General features: G+C 44.0%; 1 protein-coding gene across 1 annotated transcript in view; it reads right to left on the minus strand.

Moving 5' to 3' along the window:
* Positions 1 to 23,406, minus strand: part of LOC147679841 (cytosolic purine 5'-nucleotidase-like) — a 242,758-nt gene that overhangs the window by 13,679 nt on the left and 205,673 nt on the right. Inside the window, exons 15-17 of the mRNA XM_086943402.1 lie at positions 23,288 to 23,348; positions 16,224 to 16,400; positions 6,655 to 6,756 (exon numbers count right to left, since the gene is read on the minus strand). Of these exons, the coding sequence (XP_086799528.1) occupies positions 6,655 to 6,756; positions 16,224 to 16,400; positions 23,288 to 23,348 (340 nt within the window). The remainder of the gene's footprint in view (positions 1 to 6,654; positions 6,757 to 16,223; positions 16,401 to 23,287; positions 23,349 to 23,406) is intronic.

A 23,406-nucleotide genomic window follows, 5' to 3' on the forward strand; every position in this document is an offset into this window, starting at 1 on the left:
TCGCCTCTATAGGAAACCGACTGAGCGCAACACTTTACTCAGATACGACAGCAACCACCCCAAAGCTCTCAAAGATTCACTTCCCTACTCGCAGTTCCTGCGGATCAGACGAAACTGCTCCTCAAAATGTGATTATTTTAGAGAGGCAGGTATCTTGTGCTCGAAACTCAAAGCAAGAGGCTATCCAAGCAGAATAGTAAGGAATGCCTCAAAACGGGCATGGTACTGTCCCAGGGAGGTCCTGCTCCAACCTAAGACGAGGCCCAGTTCAGAGAGAATAGCGTGTGTCACAACCTTTTCTCCAATCTCTAATAAAATCCGCAAAACGATTTTGCGGCATTGGCCAACCCTAAATTCAGGCCAACTAACTTTTGACAAACCCCTGTTTGCGTTCAAAAAAAGTAGAAATATAAAGGACCATCTTGTTCGAGCGGCCCTACCAGCACCACCTCCCATAAATACAATTGAGTCAAACTGGGGCCTGCCCCCGCTGAGAGGTCACGCTAAATGTGGACACTGTATTGTGTGTGATCTGACACTTGAGGGGCGCACGTTTAGTCACAATAACATCACAGTTGACATGAGAGATTTCACGAACTGTAACAGTCACAATGTGATTTATGCGATTCTATGTCCTTGCCCTCTTATGTATGTGGGACAGACGACACAAAAAATAAGAACTAGAATAAGCCAACATCGGAGTCGCATAAGGTGTGGAACCCCCAACGCCCCCTTGGTTGAACATTTTGCCAGCATGAACCACACAGCAGATGACCTACAGTGGACCATCCTGAAATCCATCAAATTACCACAGAGAGGTGGCAACTTACAGCAGTTACTAAACCGTGAGAAATTGAAATCCATCATCCAATTCAATACCATCCACACAGGGCTCAATCGCAGTGAGGACTGGACTACACTACTGTGATTGAACTTATGTCCGTTGAAACAGTACCATGAAACATAAATGGAATGAGCGCTCTGTCTAAAACGACTTAAGAAAAGAAATGTACTATGATGAAATGCATAATTGGATGCAGACATGAGAATTGACAAGAAAGAACTGAACTGGACATTTGGGTTTTAAACGTTATAGGTAATTTTCACACCTGTCACTGTCACATTATCACCACCACTGTTTATATGTCCGTGCACCCCCCAACCCCACAGCATTAGCCCACCTAGCCATCCACTCCAAGATGGCCTCTACCAATACAATTCGCCGTTCCGAAATGGCCCCTGCAATAGCGGTCACGTGACCTGTGTGGCTGTACACAATCCGCTCGCACACACAGACCGCTGCATTGCAACCGGCATTGACCGAGCAGCCCCAGGAGAGACGAGTCTTCACCTAGAATTTGTAAGTAACCCTGAAATATTGATCCCGACTATAGTCATGGCCCTGTCTATAGCATTAGCCCACCTAGCCATCCACTCCAAGATGGCCTCTACCAATACAATTCGCCGTTCCAAAATGGCCCCTGTAATAGCGGTCACGTGACCAGCGTGGCTGTACACAATCCGCTCGCACACGCAGACCGCTGCATTGCAACCGGCATTGACCGAGTAGCCCCAGGAGAGACGAGTCCTCACCTAGACTTTGTAAGTAACCTTGAAATATTGATCCCGACTCCAGGCATGGCCCGTTCTAAAGCTATGTACTGATATGCCCTCATTGATTTTTTTACAGCGTCTGAACGCTACATTGTTGGCACTCCGCGTGTACGGCCACTGTTGCCTACATGAAAAAACCTGCACCCCGCTTTCACTTTGAGTGGAGTAAGGTAGGTCCCTCCTACTTTTCCCTCCGTAGTTCGGAGCGTCCTGACTTCTCTCCCTGACAAAGACTTCCCGCTTTGTTTTTAGTGCTGCCATCGGACGCAGTTGGAAACGAACTACGAATTGTACCTGCAATCCTTTAATTAACAATTCGTTTGGACCCCTAGAAAGACCTCCACGGCATGTAATTACGTGGTATGTTTTTAAATCAAAATCACTTTTTTACTGCCTTTTTGAACCGGTGGACTCATAACCTCCTTTTTTGTAATTCTGCCCCCGTTTTAGCACCACCGCTTCGGCCAAAATCCTGAAGTGAAGGACACCTCCCATGTGAGGCTCCTTACCTTGATTTACTGAGGTATGATCAAACAAATTGTGTTTAAGAACCCGTAGGGCTACCCCCAGTCACACCTCTACTCCTTGCCACGTAGCCAGTATAAAGACTCTCAACCTGCACTATCACTTCACAATGGAAATCCTATCTCCCTAGTATATTATAAACTGAACTGATCACTATCACGGCACAGCTCGTTGACGCAGCTCTTCACGCATGTCACTGCCATTCCGAGGAGTGTTTAAATGTTGTTACTATGTTCTTGACTAGGGCACAAACACCTTGCACTTGGTCACACACTGCGAATTCGTTACAAAGTTGGCATACATGTGTAAACTACTCTTAAGTTTTTGAAAAATTTCTTTTTCTCTTCGTTTCTCCTAACAGGCTTTATCTCATTCAGGCATGTTTTGTTCATTATAAAAGTCCTGATGATGATCCCATATATTTAGTTGAGCGTTAGGGATCGAAACGTCGACACCTATGAGTGGGTTTACACTCACAATATTGTCAAATAGGATTGTGTATACTCCACTCCAGGCGACACTGTCATTGATCTTTGACTTATTTACAGTGCCCTGTCCTTGCTCCCTTCCTTTGCCTGAAAGACACCCCTTTCACCCTAATCCTATCTTTCCTTTCCCTCTTCTTTGGTACGGCACAGGCTTGTGTCATGTTATTTCATATGTATTGAAAGATTGGACATTGTTTGTTAAAAATAAACTCCTTTCCCGGCTGGGTTTGGAAACCTTAAATCGTATAGTTTTCCATTGTGTTCCTATACTGTATTGGTTTGATTCTCAAATAAGCTAAGGACCTTTGTTTAATATAACGCAGTTAAACCCATGGTACTTAGTTATCCGTTGGGTCCCCCTTGTCTTTTTTAAAAAACCTTGCCCCGGAGGCAGAGGAGGGACCGGAGCCTTTTTATAAAGGAGATGGTATGGAAAGGAAGTGTCTTTACTCACAATCTGTTGTCCCATGTGAGTTCTTCGGCATCGGAGTCAGCTTCGGACACAGAGATGTGTTCTTCTTCCATTTCGGCATCCTGTGCTTATGTTTCTTTGTGTTCGGACTAGTCTTCGAGGAGGTCCGGCGCAGAATCGCTTGGTTGGTACATCTCGTGACATTGAGCCCGACGATCACAGATGATTTTTTTCGACCGATACACTTCGCAGTCTTTCTTGTCGTGTTCGGGGATAGGCAAAGGTTGCACACCTCGTGCAAGTCTATGCGCGGAAACTTAGCGCAACACCCTGGACATAACTTGAATGGAGTCCCTTTGATCAGTTGCTACCGATCCCGGCGTGGGTAGGTCCAATGGCCTTCCACGAATATTCCGATCAAAGGTTTTTGAGAGCAAATGATACGTGGAGAATGGGAAACGCGATCGATAAACAATACCATCTAGGGTAGTGGATTGCGCGTTGAAGGGGTGCCGAACCGGAGCGCAGTAATTCACATCCGAACCTGATGGCAGGAAAAAACAATCTAACAATGGAGTCGATGCCCATGCGCACTGTCACCGAAAGGAGGAGTCACCTACCTCATGACTGGAAAGACTTCTTCGAAGAAGAACAAAGTGCAAACATCCGGACTCAACACTAGATGGCGAGCTATGCAAATGCATATGATATACAGCTCATATGCCTCAGACATAGATGTTTACAATAGAGAACATTTATGACAGTGGATGCTACATCTAAAGTCTAATTAGCATTGAGGGGTTGGGGGGCATTTGCAATGTTAATATCATTTTGCAGTTATGGCTGAGTACTGCTCTTGCTTGAATTTCCCTTTTAGTCCTAAATATGGAAAATCCTATTGTGTATGATACCAGAGCAGATGCACAGCTTATCAGCACTCAGAAGCCCAAGCTTGAAGCCGTGCACACTGGTGTGAAAACCTTATCATGTATTCTTATGTATTTCAACATTATATATCTCAATCTGCATAATGTGTGTACCATTATATTTTATAATCAAATGATGTTTGCTTACTAATCTGAAGTGCCCTTAGGCCTGAAACATGCTTGCTTTGTTTCATGGCTCTGGAAGGCCCAAAACATTTTATTTAGAGTAGTACATTTGCATATTTATGCAAAACGTAACCTCATTTTCAGTGTTGGCAACTAGAAGTCGGATTTCAGGAGAATAGTCAAATCAGTATGGTCTTGATGGATGATATATTCTCCTCAAGGATGATAGAGAGCAAATTTGTATCCTACATGGGGTACCCATTAGGAGTGCAATATGATCGCTTGTAGCACACACTCACATATTATTTAATGTTATGAGAGAAATTAGATGTTAGTGGAAACGTAAATCAAGTGACATTCTTATGAAACCAATGCAGTTCGATGTGAAGCTTATTAAATGATGCATAGAATTTGTGTAGTGACATAACCAATGTAACCCGCTTATATAGGCCTACTTAGTGATGTGAGCCTGTGATATGTTAACTGTATTTCAAATGCTTCCTGAGCTAATTGACGTAGTTGAATTATACGTATTAATGTAGTTAGAGAACATGTCCCATTGGACGCTAATGACTTTATGAAAATATTAATACACATAACATGGTGAATTCATTATTTTTGCCTAAGTTGTAGGCCTGAATCCGCAATACATTTTGAAACCTCCTCGTTTCTGAAACAAATGCTTAATTTCTCATGTGAAGTTTAATAGATTTGTTCCCATGTTTGCATTTCAGGTGGACTAAGTTTGTTAGTAAAGTGTAGGAGTATTGTTCTATTCAATAAGTTGTGGAATGAAGGAGTTACAGTAGCTTAGCCTGAAGAAGATAAGGTGGAGGGACACTGGACAAGGAGAGAAGACCAAGGACTAACTGTTGCAGTGGGGTGTACATGGAGAGGGCCATAAAAGGAAGCAACGTCATGGAAAATATTCATGGCTGAGCCTACTTTAGAGTATGTGAGAGAAAAGCATTACAATACATCTGCTGAATACAACTTTGGGTATATGATGCATTGTAGAGAGGGCAGGCACCCCATTCTTGCTTGCCATCTTGACAGAGAGCTCTTGAGTGCTAACTTGCTCTCTTTGCCTTTTGTAGCTTGATGATGCTGGCCCATCTTATGGTGGAGTGACTTCTTGGGAAGGCTCTACCCCCGACACCTTTTCTTTTGCAAACGTCTTGCTTATATGCTAATGTAGGGATACCCCTCTAGATTTAGAGTAGGGATAGATAGAACTAAATGCTACATACCGAAAAGGTGCAGATGCAGGAGGACTCGAACTTTTGCTTTCTAATTTCTTGCATAATCATCATAGACCTTATTGTCCTTTTCATGTTGCACCAAGTGAATATTTTCAGGAGATTCCGTTTTTTTCTCTGTCCCCTGTATTTTTGTACTCTTATGCTAAGATTTGTGTATGTCCAATTATTCCTGAATCTGTAATAAAATATGACTAATCTTCATTTGGTTATTGACCTGGGTTATTGTGTAGCCTTCATTGAGTTACAGTGAGTCTTAAACTGACTTACAAAATGTTACTCCCCTTTACAATTTCATGTTGCTAAAAAAAACATTGGAAGACTGACATTGGAACAGAACTGCACAAATGGGCCCATGCCCTTTCAAGGGCATCTCACACTTCCTCCAGGGGAATATACTGCCACATGCTCATTAAATAAATTTTTGTAAAGTACAAATGTCTGTCACTTGATTAGATTCCATAGACTCATATTTAAAGAAAACATAAATAAATTGTTCTACATGTAATGTATTTTAGCATAAGAATGCAACAATACCTTTCCTAGTGGGAGCTCTGTTCAGATGAAAAAACTGTCTTTTGAGTACTTGCTGTGCTTCTTGCAATGCTTGCTTTAAACATATGTTCGACTGGAGGGCTTACCAATGTGTGTTGATTTTAGAACACTGGCCACCACACAATTTCTATAGCTGACTCACACTAGGCCTGTGCTGGTTGCCAGGCAAACAAGCATGTGGTGTACACCTGCCATTTCTACTCTGAAGCCAACAGTGTGCTTTCGTAGATACTTAGACACTGTATCACAGAGGCAAGGAGCTCAGAAACGAGCGAGCTGAGAGGCAGCAGTTGGTTGTTACAGGCTGCCAAAGCTCAGTTGATACCAGCAGGATCCAATATTATGTACAGAATTGTTCCTAATAGTTAAAATGTGCAAAGACGTTAATTGTTTCTTGGGATAAATTCCTCCCCCATTGAATGCAGCCTTTACAATCTGTCTAGTGTTTACCACTGTGATCTTCCAAATCCCCCCAAAAAATAATGCACATTTACGCCACCATACAGTTAGAGTGGAAACTGTAATTCCAACCCCCGTGTATGTACATTTTCATTTCTCTTAGGGATCAGTCGCTGCATTTGGTGTTTGCGTGACTTTTGAACAAACCACAACCAATTTTAGACAGCATTTTAGGAGGCTCTCTCAGGTTAGTGAGACCTTTATAAACAACAGCAAAACACCCACAATCATTTGCAAGAAGGAAAAAAGCATGACAGGGTATCTTTCTCTGAGCAAGAGAAGACGCTTACCTGATGACTGAAGAAGCTGAGCTGGTGAATGCGTTGACTTAGCAGCATGCTCGACTCGTGCATGTCAAGACGTGCATGCTCCACCGTGGACTCGTGTGGCATCTGCAGAAGTAGAAGTATAAAGAGGAGCTAAAATTAATTTGCACTTTTTCTACACTTTCCCTTTTATTCCCCAAATACTTTTAGAATTGCATACTAAGTAGACCTTTGTAACAGTACAGCCACATCTTGAATCAACAAACTTTTAGTATCTGCTAGTGCCCACCATTAGTTTTTATTAGTTGAAGTAAAATTTGTACTATCAATGTACTATTTTCAAGAGTTTAGGATTGTGGGTGAATGGATTTTTAAAATCTGTAGTGTGTGAAATATCAGAAAAGGGTTTAATGTGTCAGCAAGCTTGGCGAGAGGCAGTCAGAGACAGAAAAGGGATAGGGCCTGACAATGGGAGCTAGCAACGTTAAGCTGAATATCAATCAGAAATTAGATAAAGCCATCTGGATGGAAACTGTTTCTTACTCTGTAAATATGTGTTCATAGCATGTAGCCACACACAGGCATGAAATATTCTGGGAAGTAAGACCCTCTATAAATCCTTTTACTATTGGTATCCTAAAAAAGGAAGAAGAATTCCTGTTTTGCATGTAGGCCGCAATACAGATTGGTGTAACTGTATGCAAGTATAGGAGAGTCCTGATTTCTGCAGATGCAAGAGGAAGCAGTTGAAGTCATGGATGTTGGGTTGAAAAGGGTCCATGTTCTTAGAAATGCAATAGTGGACTCCAGGTGCCAGATAGATAGATTGAGTTTTCTGGGATCTGGGTGTCTCATCTGGCCTTCTCTCTGCATATGAGTGTCCGGCTTGATAATGGGGGGTTCTTGTGGGGGCTGAGGAAAGCTCGAGAACCATTGATTACCAAGGCAGTATGGCCTAGCGTGAGGGCCACGTGTGAGGGATGTTTTGCCCCAACTTCCTTATCATTTACAGAAGGAGTGAGAGAGGAGGAAAGGTGTAGGCAAAGATCCCTGACATGTTCATCCATAGTGCACAGCTCATTTGCTGTGAGTGTGGCTAATTTTAATTTTCAGGGTGAGGTACTGGTCTTTTTCAGGGTGACGTACTGGTCTATCAGTGGGTTGGCCCAATACCAAATGTACCTGTGTTGGATTTGCCCAATTGAGTTCCCCTCTTGTGGACCTAGTGGTGCTTCCTGCTGTGTCCGCCCTTGGAAGATGTTCTGCCTGAAGGTGCATGTTGTGGCTGGTAGCCCATTGCCCACTGTTCTGCCACAGTGCTGACAGCAGGAGAGAGTGTGTGTGCCAACCTGCTTCTTTTGGTAATAAATGGCAGTCATGTCTGTTTTGCACCTCTTCCTCATAAGGCGAATATTTTCCCTGCTGAGAATGTGTGTGCCGGAAAGATTGTTGGGAGGATTTTTGACAAGTTCTATGCAGTAGCTTTGGAAAAGCACAGCTAAAATCCACTGATCTGAAGTGATTTCCTCCCCGCATGAGAGGAAATCTTGTAGGCTGCCCCCACAGGTGACTTGTGATCGTGGGCAGATGGATAAGTCATTGCTTGTAGGTGGAGGTTCCTACACTGGAGCTGCCTCTACCCTTGTCCTTGATCCTGTAATCACTTTCCTGTCTGCTGGCAAAAGGACTGCTGCTGTCTTTGGAAGGACTGTGGCTAATCAGGGGAAGTGGGCTTAGTTTCGCCCCAAGGCTGTTGTTCCTGAAACCCCTAGCAGATTGTGTTTGTAGGGTATGCTTGGTTTCATGATCTTGGTGTCCCTCTTGATGTTTCCCAGGATCTCATCAACCTGAAGCCCAAAGTGGTGTTCCCCACCAAATGGGAGATTGAGGAGAAACTGCTGGACCTTTGATTTTAAACTTAAGATGCAAAGCCAGCACTGAAACTGAGAAGGAGGCTAGTGTTAATTCATTAAGAGGTTGTGTCTGTGGCATAGAGGAAACAACACATGTTGGTGATGGTGTTGGAGATGGTTCTGCCTCTGGACACTATTTACTCCACCTGCCTCCTAAATTCACCAGGAAGGTGCTTTACAGGCTCCTGCATCCCTTCACACTTGGACTTGGGACTTATCATATCTGGAGAGGATCCCCACAGAGTTGGCTGTAGGTCAGTGGGTAACTGCTGTAATAGCCATCCTCTTGCTAGCTGCCTCTAGTGTCTTGCTCTCCATGTCAGGTGGTGTGGCATCATCTTGAGCTTGATATACATAGGGTCACTGAGTGAGGGTTGTTACTTCTCCACCTTGGTTGTTACAACCCTTGCATTTATAGGCTCCTTAACGGCCTCCAGGGTGGATTTAAGCATGTCTTTTGGAATTGGTAGGACTGAACTGTCCCCTTTGAGCTGGAGAGTCTCTATTCCTTGTGGAGGACATGCATGTCCACCTTACTGAAGGCTGCAGACTGTTGAATGACTTTATCGTTGGCTGTGGTATTGTTGGGAGGGGATGACCTGATGTGGTAGGGGATAGAAGTGAAGGTAAAGGTAGAGAAGTTGGTGGTGGAGAAAGAGGTGGACCAAATGGGAGTGGGCTAGTGCCCCTGTCTCTATGCCTCTACAGTGCCAGTTACGTGGCAAGGCCTCCATTTGCGAGGCAGAGTCTCTGCTGGTTTCGGTAGAAGTAGCTTACCCAATATTTTCCTGGCAATGTTATGAATGAAGAGGCGCTTCTGCCTGGTGTCCAGCTCCCCTTGAAGTCTCTGCAGGATGGTCAACTTCAATTTGTCTAATATGGCTGATGACTGTGCTTTCAACATCAACGAGATCTTTGCCATTGACAAGATTTTGGCCACTGACGAGGGCTTTGGTGGTGCCTTAGGTGGCAGCTTCAGGTGCAGGTGAGTCTGTTCAACATCATTGGACTGAATAGCGCTCAATGACTGATTAGGGTTGATGCTGTTGGCCAGATCCTACTTCAGTTCTGTAGAATATTTGTGGTGCTGCCTGGAGCCTGATGACAGCAAGGGCCCTGGAACTGGTAGTCTCTTGTGTGTAGGCCTCAAAACCCGACCATCCCGGAAGTGGTGTTCTTACTTGGCATGATACTTCATGTGAGGCCTTGAGTGAGCTTCAGAGCTGAGTAGCAGAGTTATGACCCTGAGCTTGGTCTCTGCTTGAGGGCTGCTGGTCTTCTATGGCAGCTGAAAGTCCTCTTCCTACTCATGTTCAGAGGTGCTTGAGAAGACTGACTCCAGAAGAGGTGTGGCTTGGGTAATGGAGATTCCGGGGAGGTTGGCTTCTTCTTCATTGGTGCCAATGGGATCCTGTTAGTTGGAGATATTGAGGGCCTTGGACTATCTTAAGGTATTCTTGGATTGAAGGCAAGACTCTCAGAAGGCACTGTTGTGGTCCAGAGAAAGGCACACATTGCAGATTTTGCGATGGTCTGAACTCGGGTACTTGGCGTGGCACTGGGGGCAGTTTTGGAAAAGCATCCGTTCCATCACCACCTTCCAATCCGCCCTCTCGGTGTCAAAACTCAATGAGCGCACGTGGTCCTTAGAAGTAAAGGACCCCAGTAAGTCAGGCCTGGAGCACTGTCATTGGTTCTTGGAGGGCATCCATCTAGGAAAGTTATGGGAGCCGTTGAACATGAACTGGTTCTTCTGAATTATTGGTGTCGAATTCTAACCTGGTGGCCCTGACAAAATGTGCAAAATACACTAATGGAATGGAATGGAATGGAATAGGTTTTTATATAGCGCGATAGTTACCCGCAGGCGTCCTAGCGCTCAAACTGAAGTACAGGAGGGTCAGGCAGGTCGAGGTTATCTGTTGAAGAGGAAGGTTTTTAAATTTTTTCGGAAGGACAGGATGTTATGTTCCGACCGGATGGGAAGAGGGAGGGAGTTCCAGAACCTTGCTGCATTTGTTGAGAACTTTCTTCCTCCACTTTTTTCTCTTTTAAACCTGGGGGTGGTGACTTGAAAGGCGAGAGTCGACCTTAACTGTCTGTAGGGATGGTAGGGGGTGATAAGAGTATGATTGAGGATTGCTCCCTTTCTCCAGTAAGCACGGTGGGCGATACACATGCTTTTGAAACTGACTCTGTCTTTTACAGGTAGCCAGTGCAGGGTTCTGAGTTCGGTTTTCACTGATTGCCGACGGGGGATGCGCAGAAGAGTCCGAGCAGCGCAGTTTTGAATAACCTGCAGTTTTTTCAGGGTGGATTCGGGGGCTCCTAAATATAGGGCGTTTCCGAAGTCCAGCCGGGAGAGCCAACGGCCCGTCGCGGCGGGATGCCTGGCTTTCACCTTACATTTACATTGGACCCTGGACCATGATTTGTCTGGCCTTGAAAGGGAGGAGTGGCAGGATCTTTCGTATGAGTCTAATTATACTCATGCAGGTGGCTGCTAATTTGGTTGCCTGGTGGCCGAAGGTTAGTGCGTTATCTAGCCAAATGCCCAGGCTCTTGATGGTATCACTGGCTACGGGAGCAGGGCCTAGTGCTGGCGGCCACAGTGAGTCAATAGATTTTTGAGGGGAGCTGCCCAGCACCATTAGCTCAGTTTTGTCGCCGTTGAGCTTTAGGTAAGACTGGCTCATCCAGGAACAGACTGCTTACATACAGCCTCTAAGATCACTGGAATAGGAGGAGGGATGGGTAAGGGTAACTATTAATTGCGTGTCGTCGGCGTAAGACACGACTTGGACGCCAAAAGGGCGAATAATTTCTGCCAGGGGGAGCATGTAAATATTAAACAGTGTGGGGCTCAGGGACGAGCCCTGAGGAACCCCACAACTGAGCGGTTTACTGGGCGATGTGATCCTGCCCTCACAGACTCGGAAGGAGCGGTCAGAAAGAAAGGAGTGTAGCCAGGTTGCTGCAGTGGAGGTTATTCCTAGTTCTGACATTCTGTGACATAAGATGTCATGATTCACAGTGTCGAAGGCGGCACTGAGGTCCAGTAAAATAATGGCCGCAGTGCCACCCTCATCCACAATCCTTCTAGCTCCCTCTGTCACTGCTAGTAATGCAGTTTCGGTTCCGTGCATAGGACGGAACCCAGTCTGTGAGATATCCAGGGAGTTGTTTGTTTCCAGGAATTCAGTGATGCATTTATTTACATGTTTTTCTGCAATTTTTGTGATCCATGGTAGCAGGGAGATCGGACGGTAGTTTCCTGGATTCATCTGATCTAGGTTAGGTTTCTTCAAGAGGGCTTTGACTGTGGCCTGTTTCCACTTCGGGGGGACAAGTCCTGTTAAGAGAGAGTTGTTAATCAGATTCTGGATAGTAGGGAGGATGGTGGGCGTTATTGTTTTTAGGAAGCGAGCTGGGGCTGGGTCACTAGGGGATCCAGACTTTACCTGCAGCATTATAGTTTATGGTATGCTCCAGAGGTGTAAAGGATTCCAGGTAAGTAGGAGGGGTGGGCCTGGGGTGTTGGTGTTCTGGAAGAGGATGAGAAATGGGGGGAAAGGAGGAGTATATCATTGCTATTTTATTGTAAAAATAGTCAGCCTGCTCATTGCAACGGGTTTGTGCGGTCAATGGGTCTGGTAGTTTGTCGGGGAGTTTAAGCAAGCTTTTGGCGATCTGATAGATCTCCTTGGGTTTGCATGCTGCTTCGTTGATCTTATTTTCGAAGAAGGTGGCTTGAGCCTTTATTATCATGATTTTATAGGCTTTTATGGACGCTCGATGCTCAGTTTTGCTGGTGTTTGAATAGTCAAGGCACCATTTACGTTCCAGTTTCTTACATTCTCTTTTTAGGGAACGTAATTCCTGTGAGTACCTAGGGGCATTTTTTGGTTTGTGCTTGGATTTCATGATTTTGGGTGGAATGATGGAGTCTAGGGAAGAGGAGATCCAGTCATTAAAGTTGTCATTGCTGACGATAGGATCAGGGTTGTTCTCTGGAACAGAGGATTCCAGTGTGGAGATCCACAAGTTGGTATTAAGTTGAGTCCACTTGCGGTCTCTGCTTGGGGCAGGAAGAGTTAAAAAGCGAGAGCCAGGTGGAGTCCATAAGAATGGAATTAGAAAATGGTCTGTCCATGGAAGAGTAATGGGTGAGGTAACTGTGAGGTTGGTGCAGTTACTGAAAATGGGATCCAAGAGATGCCCTTTTTCATGAGTGGGTTGTAGTACTAGCTGGGAGAGGTCTATTGCCAGCAGGCTGTTACGCAGTTCAATAGCAGCCGAGTCCGTCGGATCGTCCAAGTGCACATTTAAATCGCCTAATAGGGTGTAGTTAGATGAAGAGCAGATGCTACTAGCTACCTCTGGGGCGAGCTGGTTAATAAAGTTGGTCGAGGTGCCGGGTGGTCGATAAATAAGCGTCCCTGAGAATGTGCAGGTAGGGGAGAAATCCAACGAAAAAGTGAGATGTTCGCATTCGGATATATTGGTTGGAGAGGAGCGGCAGATATAGCGCTTCTTATAAATAATTGCTAAACCACCGCCTCTTCCCAGGGAGCGGTCAGCTCGCAGTATTTGGTAATCTGGCGGGAGAGCTTGGATGATGTCAGGGTCAGAGTCGCTTTGAAGCCAAGTTTCCGTTAGGAATATGGCATCCGGGTCTTTGTCCATGATCAGCAGGGATAGTTCAGTGGCATGTTTGGGAAGGGATCTGCAGTTAAGCAGGAACATGCTGAACGAGGAAGGGGGTGAAGAGGGGCGACTGTGAAATGGACAGTATGGACAGTTGAAGTGTTTTGATGTAGGGTCCAAAGATGTGAGACATCGATCGTTAGTGAAGTGCCGTAGTTGATGTAATGTTTTGGAGGAGCAGTGCATGGGTGGATTTTGGCCAGCGGTCATGGCCCCTGGGCCCGGTTGGGTGCGGACGGGCGCAGACGGGCTTGCCTTTGGCACGCCTTCGGCGCCCCGCCGGCGCCGCCGCTGCGCCCGTCCGCTGCACCTCCTGGGAGGAGAAATCATTTTGTAGGGTCTGGTGCCTCGGGTGGGAGGGGCCTGACAGAGGGGATTGGGTTCCTCACCCAAGATGGCGGGTCCGAGAGTTTGAATGGATTATCTACGTATATGTTTGAATTACATTTGATACATAGAAAACTCGCATCATGGAAATTAGACAACACATTATATTCTCTTTACAAGTGTACATCAAAATATTTTCTGTATAAACCAAATGCATATGAGGGTAGCTATGTGTATCATCCCACATCTAAAGCCACATCTAAAGCCATCTCAGTGCATGTTCAAACCCAATGGTGGGAAAAACAATCTAACAGGGAGTCTGTGCCCACTATGGGAAGAGTCACAACACATCCCATGACTCAAATGATTTCTTCAAAGAAAAACAACATACGAATGTCCAAACTGAACACTAGATAGTAGGAGAAAGCAGAGCATGTGCATTTAAAGACACACATGCTATAAACATCTGAGAACAATTCAGTGTGGTCATGAGCCCACATCCTGTGTGTTTAACCTAGTGCCAGGTTCTGCAGTTACTCAACATCCTCAGTGATTTGGACTGCTGTTGCGTTCATCTCGATTCCCTGCCCCTTGACCTTGGGCTATAACCTTGCAGTCCCCTAATGCTGCTTATTTCAGTCCTTTGCTAATCCAAGCTGCCTTAGAATCACCCTGCAACTCCCTAAGCACCTTGATGGTTTACCACTGTTGAGCAGGCCAGATTTTATGTACAAATATTCTTGCTCCCAGTAGACATCCTTTGCTAAAATGTTCAGAATATGGAATCCAAACAAAGGCCCCAAGGGATGTGGGCTTTTGGCCAGCACACTCGAAGGCTCCAGACCATGCAACCTTTCCCTTCCCCTGAAGGTGCACATCAAGGAATGCAGTAGGGTACAGTGTGACCTAACACTCAAAGAGTGACTGATGCAGTAGAAGGTGATTTCCGGGCAGGTGGCTTCTATTATTAAATTTGAACACAGCTCCTTAGGTGACATTGTAGAGGATCAGCAAAAAACTATAGGCAGACCCAGAAGAAAACTGACCCATAATTTTGTGCAGAAACCTAAAAAAATATGACTTTGGCAGGGGAGCAACATTGAGGCTCTGGCCTGTCATATTATTCTGTGGATGATTACACCAGCTTCAAAACCCCATTGGATCTAGTTAAATCTTTTGTTGTTATCTACAGTGACAGTTTTACTTAATTCCAGATCCCTTACTCCATCCTTCTTTAAAATTGGAAGTGAGCATGACTAATTTCATAGCTATTTACTGCAGTCCTCTTAAATTATTAAGGTCTGACAGTGGAGAATGACACAAGTTGAAAACAAGGATACCCAGCTAATTATGAAGGGAATTCGTTTTGAAAGATTTGAGCTTGAAGTTGGTGTATGAAATGTAACCTTATGCATAGGGTGCTCACGTCACTGAGCGAGGCAGAAGACATGGAGGACTCTGCAATGAAATCATTATCAAGCTGCTACAGCAACAATAATACAAAAAAATCCTATTTAAAAGAGACATACGTTACTTGTGTTATTCTAAGACTGTGTTAAGCCTCTATAGCCCATCCATCATCCTACCCACAATTGACCTCATACAGCATACCATACCTTTTAACTACCGGCAACCTGGTCAGCCTCCTTTACTAATAACTACACAGCCCCACTGTCCGTGTATGTATTCCATGTGGTCTCAATGGAGCAACTTGCTCCCCTGCAAGTCATTAACTCTCCTGACCTTGTATTAGCACAGTTGAGACATCTCTTTCCATCCACCAGAATAGTTATGAATAGGCTTTATAGAAGGAAATACACTCTGGCTCAAACTCTACCTCATCTTTATTTGTTTCTTAAATAGGTAGGCCAAAGCCAACCGCCAGTGCTTAATCTCAAGGAACAGGAAGTCAATGCACAGCTCAGGTTTTTTCTAAAAAACAGTTGCTTCTTCAGAGGGATTTAGGACCTCATTTAGAGGTGGCTTGTAAGAGGGGTACTGCTTATTTAGTGCAAAGGAATTGTGTTGTTTTCATACAGTGTAACCAAAGCCAGGTCTGCGATTGAGAAAACTGTTGCAAAGCCACATACTGGCGTATTTGGTGTCTGCGTGGCTGCTCTACATTTGACCACCTTTCCACTGCCAACCGTACCGTAATTATTTACGGTCCACGACTATCATGCAAACAATGAAAGAAAAAGTCCCTACATTTCCCACATCTGTTGGGATCCTTTCATAACATGGTTTGTGAATTTGTATCCCTGTTTGGAGTTCTATGTTCAGAGATGACATAAGTGCTAAAAAAGTCAACCTTGGCATAGTGACCTGCCATCATTATATTTTTTTCCACAGAAGTGAAACCTGCCATGAATGCTGGCAGCTCCTCAGGGAAAAAAAGTCACCAGCCAGAATGTAAACTTAGAGGGCTCACCATGGCGGGGAAAGCATTGGCTCTACTGCCCCAGTCGCTTGCCAGGTTGTCATACGTACTTGAATATACCCCATTTTGTGTCTAAAGTCTTCATAAAAAAGGCGAGTCTGTCTTCACATCTATTTACACTGTTTCTTAATTTGTATAGTAATTGCCTTAATGAAAATATCTGTGCTTGGCTCCCAAGTCATATATCAACAAGTCGCTGTACTTACCAGCACTGGAGGCGCCCTGAAGAGATAGCTGAATGGATAGTACAGAAGGTTGATGAAGGAGGCAGCATACAAGTCGGCATAGCGCATCAACTGACTGGCGAAGAGGGTCTGCCGGGAACCACAGCGGAAGAGGCTCCCCATCTTTCCATAGCACATGTCCATTTCATGGGTGACTCTCTGTAGAAAGGAGGCAGGGTGAAGTCAGAGCAAGTGAGAATCAAAAGTTATATGTTTTTTTGTTTTACAATGATAAATACTTAAGATTCACAGATTGTCCAGCTTAGATACAGAAATGTTCCTTGTTAAACCTCCCCAGCGAGGGATAGGTAGAAACTAATTAATTACTTGTAACAATTGTGTTGCAGCTTGAAGCTCTTCTACATTCTCAAGCTGTGTATTACTTGCCATATAGTTGGTAAGTCTGTTTCTTTTTTGTTCAAAAGATAGTTTTATCTTTTGGTGTTGAACATAGGTGGATAAGTTATGATTTACAATGATGTCAGACGTACATCCACAATGCCCCATTCCTTATCAACCATCATCATTCTTTTTTTCTGTGTACAGAATAATTATACCATCTAGATTTTCACCAAGGAGGAGAAAGGATGGGTGATGTAAATCTGAAAGAGCTTCAAGCTGCAAAACTACTGCTTCGGCATATTAGGAAGGATCTTTCACAGTGTGATTTTATATTCACATGATGTGCATTGGTTAAATAATGTTTTGCCCCCTTTAGAGGAGATTATGAAGCATTGTACAGCTAAGCATATGTATATATAGTCTCATTGTGGATATATGTCTCCAGAGTAGTGTTTAGTGAATATATGTTTGCTTGAACAGTTGCAGCTGAGAGAATTTCGGTATACACCCGTTACAACGCATCTTTTACTCCGCACTACCATTACAACGCGACTTTTACTCCGCATACCATTACAACGCATTGCGCTGGGGGGCGCTCTAGGATAGGGAATAAGTATAATTTACTATCCAACACCTTCCCTAGGGTCCACGGGGACTGGAGTTAGAATAGTAAATTATACTTACCACTATCCAGCACCCCAAAGCGCTATGCGTTGTAATGGTATGCGTTGAAAAGTCGCGTTGTAACGGTATGCGGAGTAATAGTATGCGGAGTAACATGGTACATCCGAGAATTTCATTACTAAAACATTTTCATTTAAAGTTTAACATTTAACATTTTTTTCCCTTGTTAAATGTGCCTCAGGGTTTACTAGAAGAATTTTGTTAACTAATATCAGAGTTCACCATGGTCAATCTTGTAACCAAAATCAGCTCTGGCAAAACCATTCAAACGAACCCCATAAGACAGGAAGGCTCGACGGGAAGTGAGCAATGGGGGGCATTTTTGGGCCACGGCAGCTCATGCTACTTTGAAAGCAGCCCCTTGGTCTGCAACCTACGAGGAAAATGCCGCAGAAGCAGTGGCATGATGGCCTTCGTGTTAGGATAGCTTGCACAACACATTTTATTTGTAATTGGGTAATCCAAGCCACTTAAAGGGTGGTTATGTTTGCCACACAGATAAAGTCTTAAGTCACTGGATGTCCAGTACATTGGCACCTCCTGGATCATAAGCTGGCAAGGAGGTAAGCTGGAACATTACGATAAACACCCTACCCAATAGGCAACATCTAATTCTCTGCTACACTTTAATTAGGGGAGAATGCCCTAATGTCCCGCCCACTGTGATGCCTACGCCCAACATAATTTGGGTAAGTTATCTAACTGAGTACCAACCATTGCATGAAATACTTTAACAGCGATCTTTAGTGCGTGATATATGAATTTATTATATGCACGTATGTATGTATATTGTGTGATTCACTGACTGCAATTGAGACTTCGATCACTTGTTTTTATACTTCACTTCACAGCCTCACACTATTATAATATAATTAAATGTGATATTTTTGACACTGAATTTTGGGTGTCACTCAATGAGATGGTCACTATATACAACATAAAAGTGACATGGAATGGTATCAATCGTGTTCTTCACAAACTGAGCATGATCACTCAGCATGCTATGCACAGGGATTATATGATTATACAGATAAAGTCTGTGTTTGATAAAGAATTTATATGCTTAATTTCTCTACAGATGGAGCCTGGCATTTCGAATTAACTTAATTACACGAACACGAGGAGAAGCTACTCTTCCCTCGCCACATTAATAGAGTAGGGAATTCCCCTAACTTAGCATCCCCACACATAAGGGGGTTATTGCATTTTGCCCTGAAGAAAGTCCGGGACCTTTATGGCCTCTTAAGGACTGAAACATGTCGGCACTTCACTAGGGTCATAGGACCATAAAAATCCTTATAAACCCTATTTTTATTCTATTTTTAACCACCAAACCAGACCCATGAATAAAGGGATACCGGGGTCTGATTGAGATATTTTATATATACCCCCTTTTCCTTCATTATTACAAGAGCTTCCCAACACTGTGGTCGAGCCCACCCTGACCTGTAGGAGTCGGGGTGACCCAATGATGAAGCATGACACCACTAGGGTGTGTGAGGGTAACTAAAAACAACTAGTGTTGCCCCCCCTTCCATCCACACTGATATGATTAACATATCAGACACATCCCTACTGGTATAGTGTATAATCCCTCCTTTTATATAGATTCCCCCTTTTCTCCCTACGAGCACAACCTACTATGAATTTTCTTGCTCCTTGGTAGGGTGCATTTGGAGTATTTTTGTTATATAGTATCCACTGGGAGGACGTACTCCATATACCCCTCTCTAATCCCCCATGGGGCCCCTGGATTAAATTACAGAGGTCCTTAGTTTGCAGGTAAGCAACACATGCATGAGGAGAAGCCTGTGGCTTCCCCAACAGGTCACAATTACACTTCAGGGTGCTATGAGTACTTAAAAACTGGGCAGCTTTCAACACAAATGTGTTCACAAACTTTGGTCTAGATTTTCTGCTGTTGAAGCCACCCAGGGCATTATAGCACCAACTGGACAGGGAGACATCTACCGTGACCCGGTTTACCATAGTTGCATGATGGGTCAAAAGTTTCAGAGTTTATCACGATCAGGCCAAAACAATAAAAGGTACCCAAAGGGTGTCAAGTGAAACGTGCAACCCTACTTTTCCTCTGAAGCTTGTGCATGGGTCAGCTATGCAGACATAGACCCTATATATCATATGCAGGACACACGCCATTAGACTCACTGCAAGTTTAAAGGGCGGGCGCAGCCGTTCTTTGTCTTTTGACACATCATCAGCCCTCTTGTGAGTCTTTTGATTCACATTTTGGAACAAGTCATATGGGCTCCAGATCGCCTGGAAAAATGTTCATCTCAAGAGAGTCACCCATGCATTAAGCATGGGCGGAAAATCCGTTCCGCTCGCGGATTTTGTGGATTTTCTGTAAATTCGCAATCCGCGAGATTCGCGAATTTCCCGCAAAATCCGCGAGCGGAACGGATTGGGTCAAACGTTCAAGCTGACTTTTTGTAACTATTTTAGAATGGCGCCGGCAAGCTGCCAGAGCCTCTAAAATAGTTACAAAAAGTCAGCTTCAACAGGAAGCACTAATAGATAAAGTAAAGCAGGTGCTAGAGTTGAATCTCAAATTCAGTTACACAATCATTAATCACCCCGAACTTGGGGTGATTAATGACTGTGTAACTTAATTTGACCTTCAACTCAAGCACCTGCTATACTTTATCTATTAGTGCTTCCTGTTGAAGCTGACTTATGGCTGAGGGCAGAAGGGCACAAAGTGGGACAGAGGGCATGAGTTAGGCAGAGGGCAGAAGGGCACAGAAACCAGTGGGGCAGAGGGCAAAAGGGCACAAACAAGAGTGGGGCAGAGGGCAGAAAGGCAAAAAAACAAGTGGTACAGAGGGCAGAAGGGCATAAAAAACGAGAGGGTGGCAGTGATGAACCAGGCAAAAAATAACCCGCGAACACGCAAAGCACCCCGCGAATACGCAAAAGTTCCCCACGAACACGCAAAAATAAAAAATCCGCAAATTCGCACGAATTCGCGAATTTTTCGGATTGCGAATTCGCAAATCCGCAAATTTGCAGATCGCGAATTCGCAAAATTCGCCCATGCTTACCATGCATGTTACGTCAGCTGCCTTGGCTGGGAAACGGTCAAATGAGGAGAAACCTATGCCTGCATCTACTGTCAGTGGCATGGTGGTGCAAACCGCATCTAACTTACATGCATTTCAGATGATGTTACAGTCTTCTGTTTGTCTCTCATACTCCTCTTCCACCACCATAGTGTTGCATACCATTGATATTAGGCACAGCCTTTGATTTTGCCAAGCAGAAAGAAGGGAACTTTGGGCCATATTATCAAAAAAGGGCGATACATTATCGCCGCTTTCATCAGCAGGAAACTGCCGCTAAAGCGGCGATAATGGGCTTGATAATATGCCCCTGTGAATTCCCATAGAAGCCCAGGATAACATTAGAACGTGGGCTTCTATGGGAATTCACAAGGGCATATTATCAAGCCCTTTATCGCCGCTTTAGCGGCAGTTTCCTGCCGATGGAAGCGGCGATAATGTATCGCCCTTTCTTGATAATATGGCCCCAGGTTCCTCCGAAGCCCTTCATCACTCTTGGGGATGTTAATGCTTTCAAGGCAACTTCAAAAGCCACCTTTCCCAAATGGATAACCTTCAATATCCAACACTGTTTGTGTTTGTATGCGGCTCCTCTGCTCACTGGTGTCCCAGTATTCTGTACTACAGCCAATGCAGCTTTTCTTGTATATTCCAGGCATATGTCCACCAGATAAGTATTCCCTCATTATTTGGACAAAGCCAAGAGCTATAATGTTAAAATTTCTATAAAGACTAGTTGAGTGATTTTAAGAAACCTGTATTTTTTTAGGTCTATTTGGATACGGGTATTGCTCCTTCTGCTTTTTTTTAGAATCGGTGACTGAAAATTCCCAGCACTGTTTCGTAATCGATGACACCTGCAGGCTAGAAACCTGTAATACATCCTATACCCTCAGAAAACATTGTCTGAGGTGATACAGCTTAGTTAGACCATTTGGGAAGAGATCTATTATAAACGTCAGAACTCTGCAGTCTCTCTGGTACTTGCTGTCCTTGGAGTTAGCTCAGTGAAGTAAACTATCTTCTAACTCTTTTGCTCCTCATCTACAAATATGTTTCTTCTTGGGACCCAAAGAAAAGGAATGCAGGCCGTGATGGTCAACAGACCATTGAGAAGCGAAACCATGCTTGTACTCAAACCACATTTGTAGTTTCTGAGTACTATCTGTAAAAAGAAATGGTGCCTCCGAGCATGATGAATACCGGGATAAGAGCACTACCACTGCTATATATTCATTAGCCTAGGGTTCTTTACCATTGAATACCACAGTTCTGGCTGGGATTTGATGACAATTGTGTTAGGGCCAAGGCATAGTTTGTGATTGTTTCAACAAATATCCATTTTGACAAGATCTTCAAGACACCCACGTCTGTTGCATATCACACATTTTCAAAAAGTACACCCTGGATTCTAGCACTAAGGCTTATGCCTAGTTTGGACAGGCTGTGTTGCAGAACATGTGTGTCTGTACCATTTAGAAAGTCCCAGCATCCAATTAATTCAGGACTTTTAACATCTAACTACCTTCCTGAAGATATAAAAGAAGGGGGGCCGAGGACAAATGCTTTATATAGTTTTGTGTATATGTAATAAGTCAAATCAAAGGAAGGGCTAAAATGAGATCCATACTGGCTAACTAGCTGCAACAGCGAAGGCATGAAGAATTACATGCATGTGATATATCTGTCATCCTTTAATGTAAACAGCGTCAATGTTATGGGAATTTGTGTGTTACGCAGAATATTTTCAAGGCACTATAACTGGCACATAGAGGTCCTCATAACATTTTGGGTAGTGATAAAGGGAGACCAACATTTCTGGCTACAGCTGGTATCCCTGTAGCACATTCTGGCAAATATAGATGTTTTCACTGCTGGAATGGGGAGTAACTACATGGACCTACTAATGCTGTGTCCTATTCCATTCAGTTTTTCCCCATTCCAGGGAGAAATGCTGACATTATCTTCCTGCTCACAGAAGGTGGAAATGTCAGCAAGAAGGCCACTGGGGTTGGAAGGGTTCAGGGGTATAGGAGGGGTTAGTAAGGGCATGCTTGAGCATAACCAGAAGGAGCACTGTTGGATATTCCGTGTTGCTGCCAGGGTCGGGTGGTGGCCAAGTTGTACTCCTGCTCTCAGCTTCTGTCCGTAAAACATGTAACAGAGTCTAATGTTTCCGGGCACAGAATTATCAGGTCTGGAGTTGACCCAGGGACACTCAGAATTACGGGTGGTAGAATTCTGCCCAGAATTATTGCTTCAGATGAACTTTTGTCACTCGTTAAGGTGGTCTTAGTGGTAAAATAGCTTGGATAGTCAGGTAATGCAATGAAGTTCAAACCATTAGCACCTGAGTGCTTGTACACAGCTATAAAATACAATCTCATTTAATTCCTCTGTATATGGTAATATGGAATGTAAATTCCCTATGATATTAAACGTTTCCATGTAACGTCATAAGTAGTTTCTGGCCCCCTAAATCTGCTAATTTTACAAACAAAAGCCTGATGAAATAGATTGTGATAAAACGTGTTGCAGCAATATTTCAACATATGATTTAGTCAGATTTCTGATTAAGCAGTCAGTTAATTCTTTGTGGAATTTTTAACACTGATTCCTTATAGTGAAATATTCAAAATCATATAGCTTCTACCAATACACGTTTCACAATCACAAAGATCGCTTCATCAAGGCAAATCCTGTTGAAATTGTTGCAGGTGGACAGACATGTTTGAATCCTTAGATAAATAAAGCTTTGTCTCTTTAGATGAAGTCTGAATGCAAGTACAAAGGTCTGGTGATGATTATAGGGATAATCTCAGGGGTCTCACTAGTCGCGTGATATCTCCCTAATAGGTGATTTACAGGCTCCGCAAGGCAAGGATAGAACAGCATGTACCCTAGTCTGCACAACCATGGCCTAGTGGCCTTTCTTACCTGGATTTGTTTCTGGATAGAGCTGATATCTGGCCTCTCACTGCTTCCACTGTCCATGTCCCTTGACAGAAGAGAATATGGTAAGCACATAGCACTGCGAGACGTTTGTACTACCTAAT

Source organism: Lissotriton vulgaris, chromosome 11, assembly GCF_964263255.1.
Source record: "Lissotriton vulgaris chromosome 11, aLisVul1.2, whole genome shotgun sequence".
In the NCBI taxonomy this organism is placed as follows: domain Eukaryota; kingdom Metazoa; phylum Chordata; class Amphibia; order Caudata; family Salamandridae; genus Lissotriton; species Lissotriton vulgaris.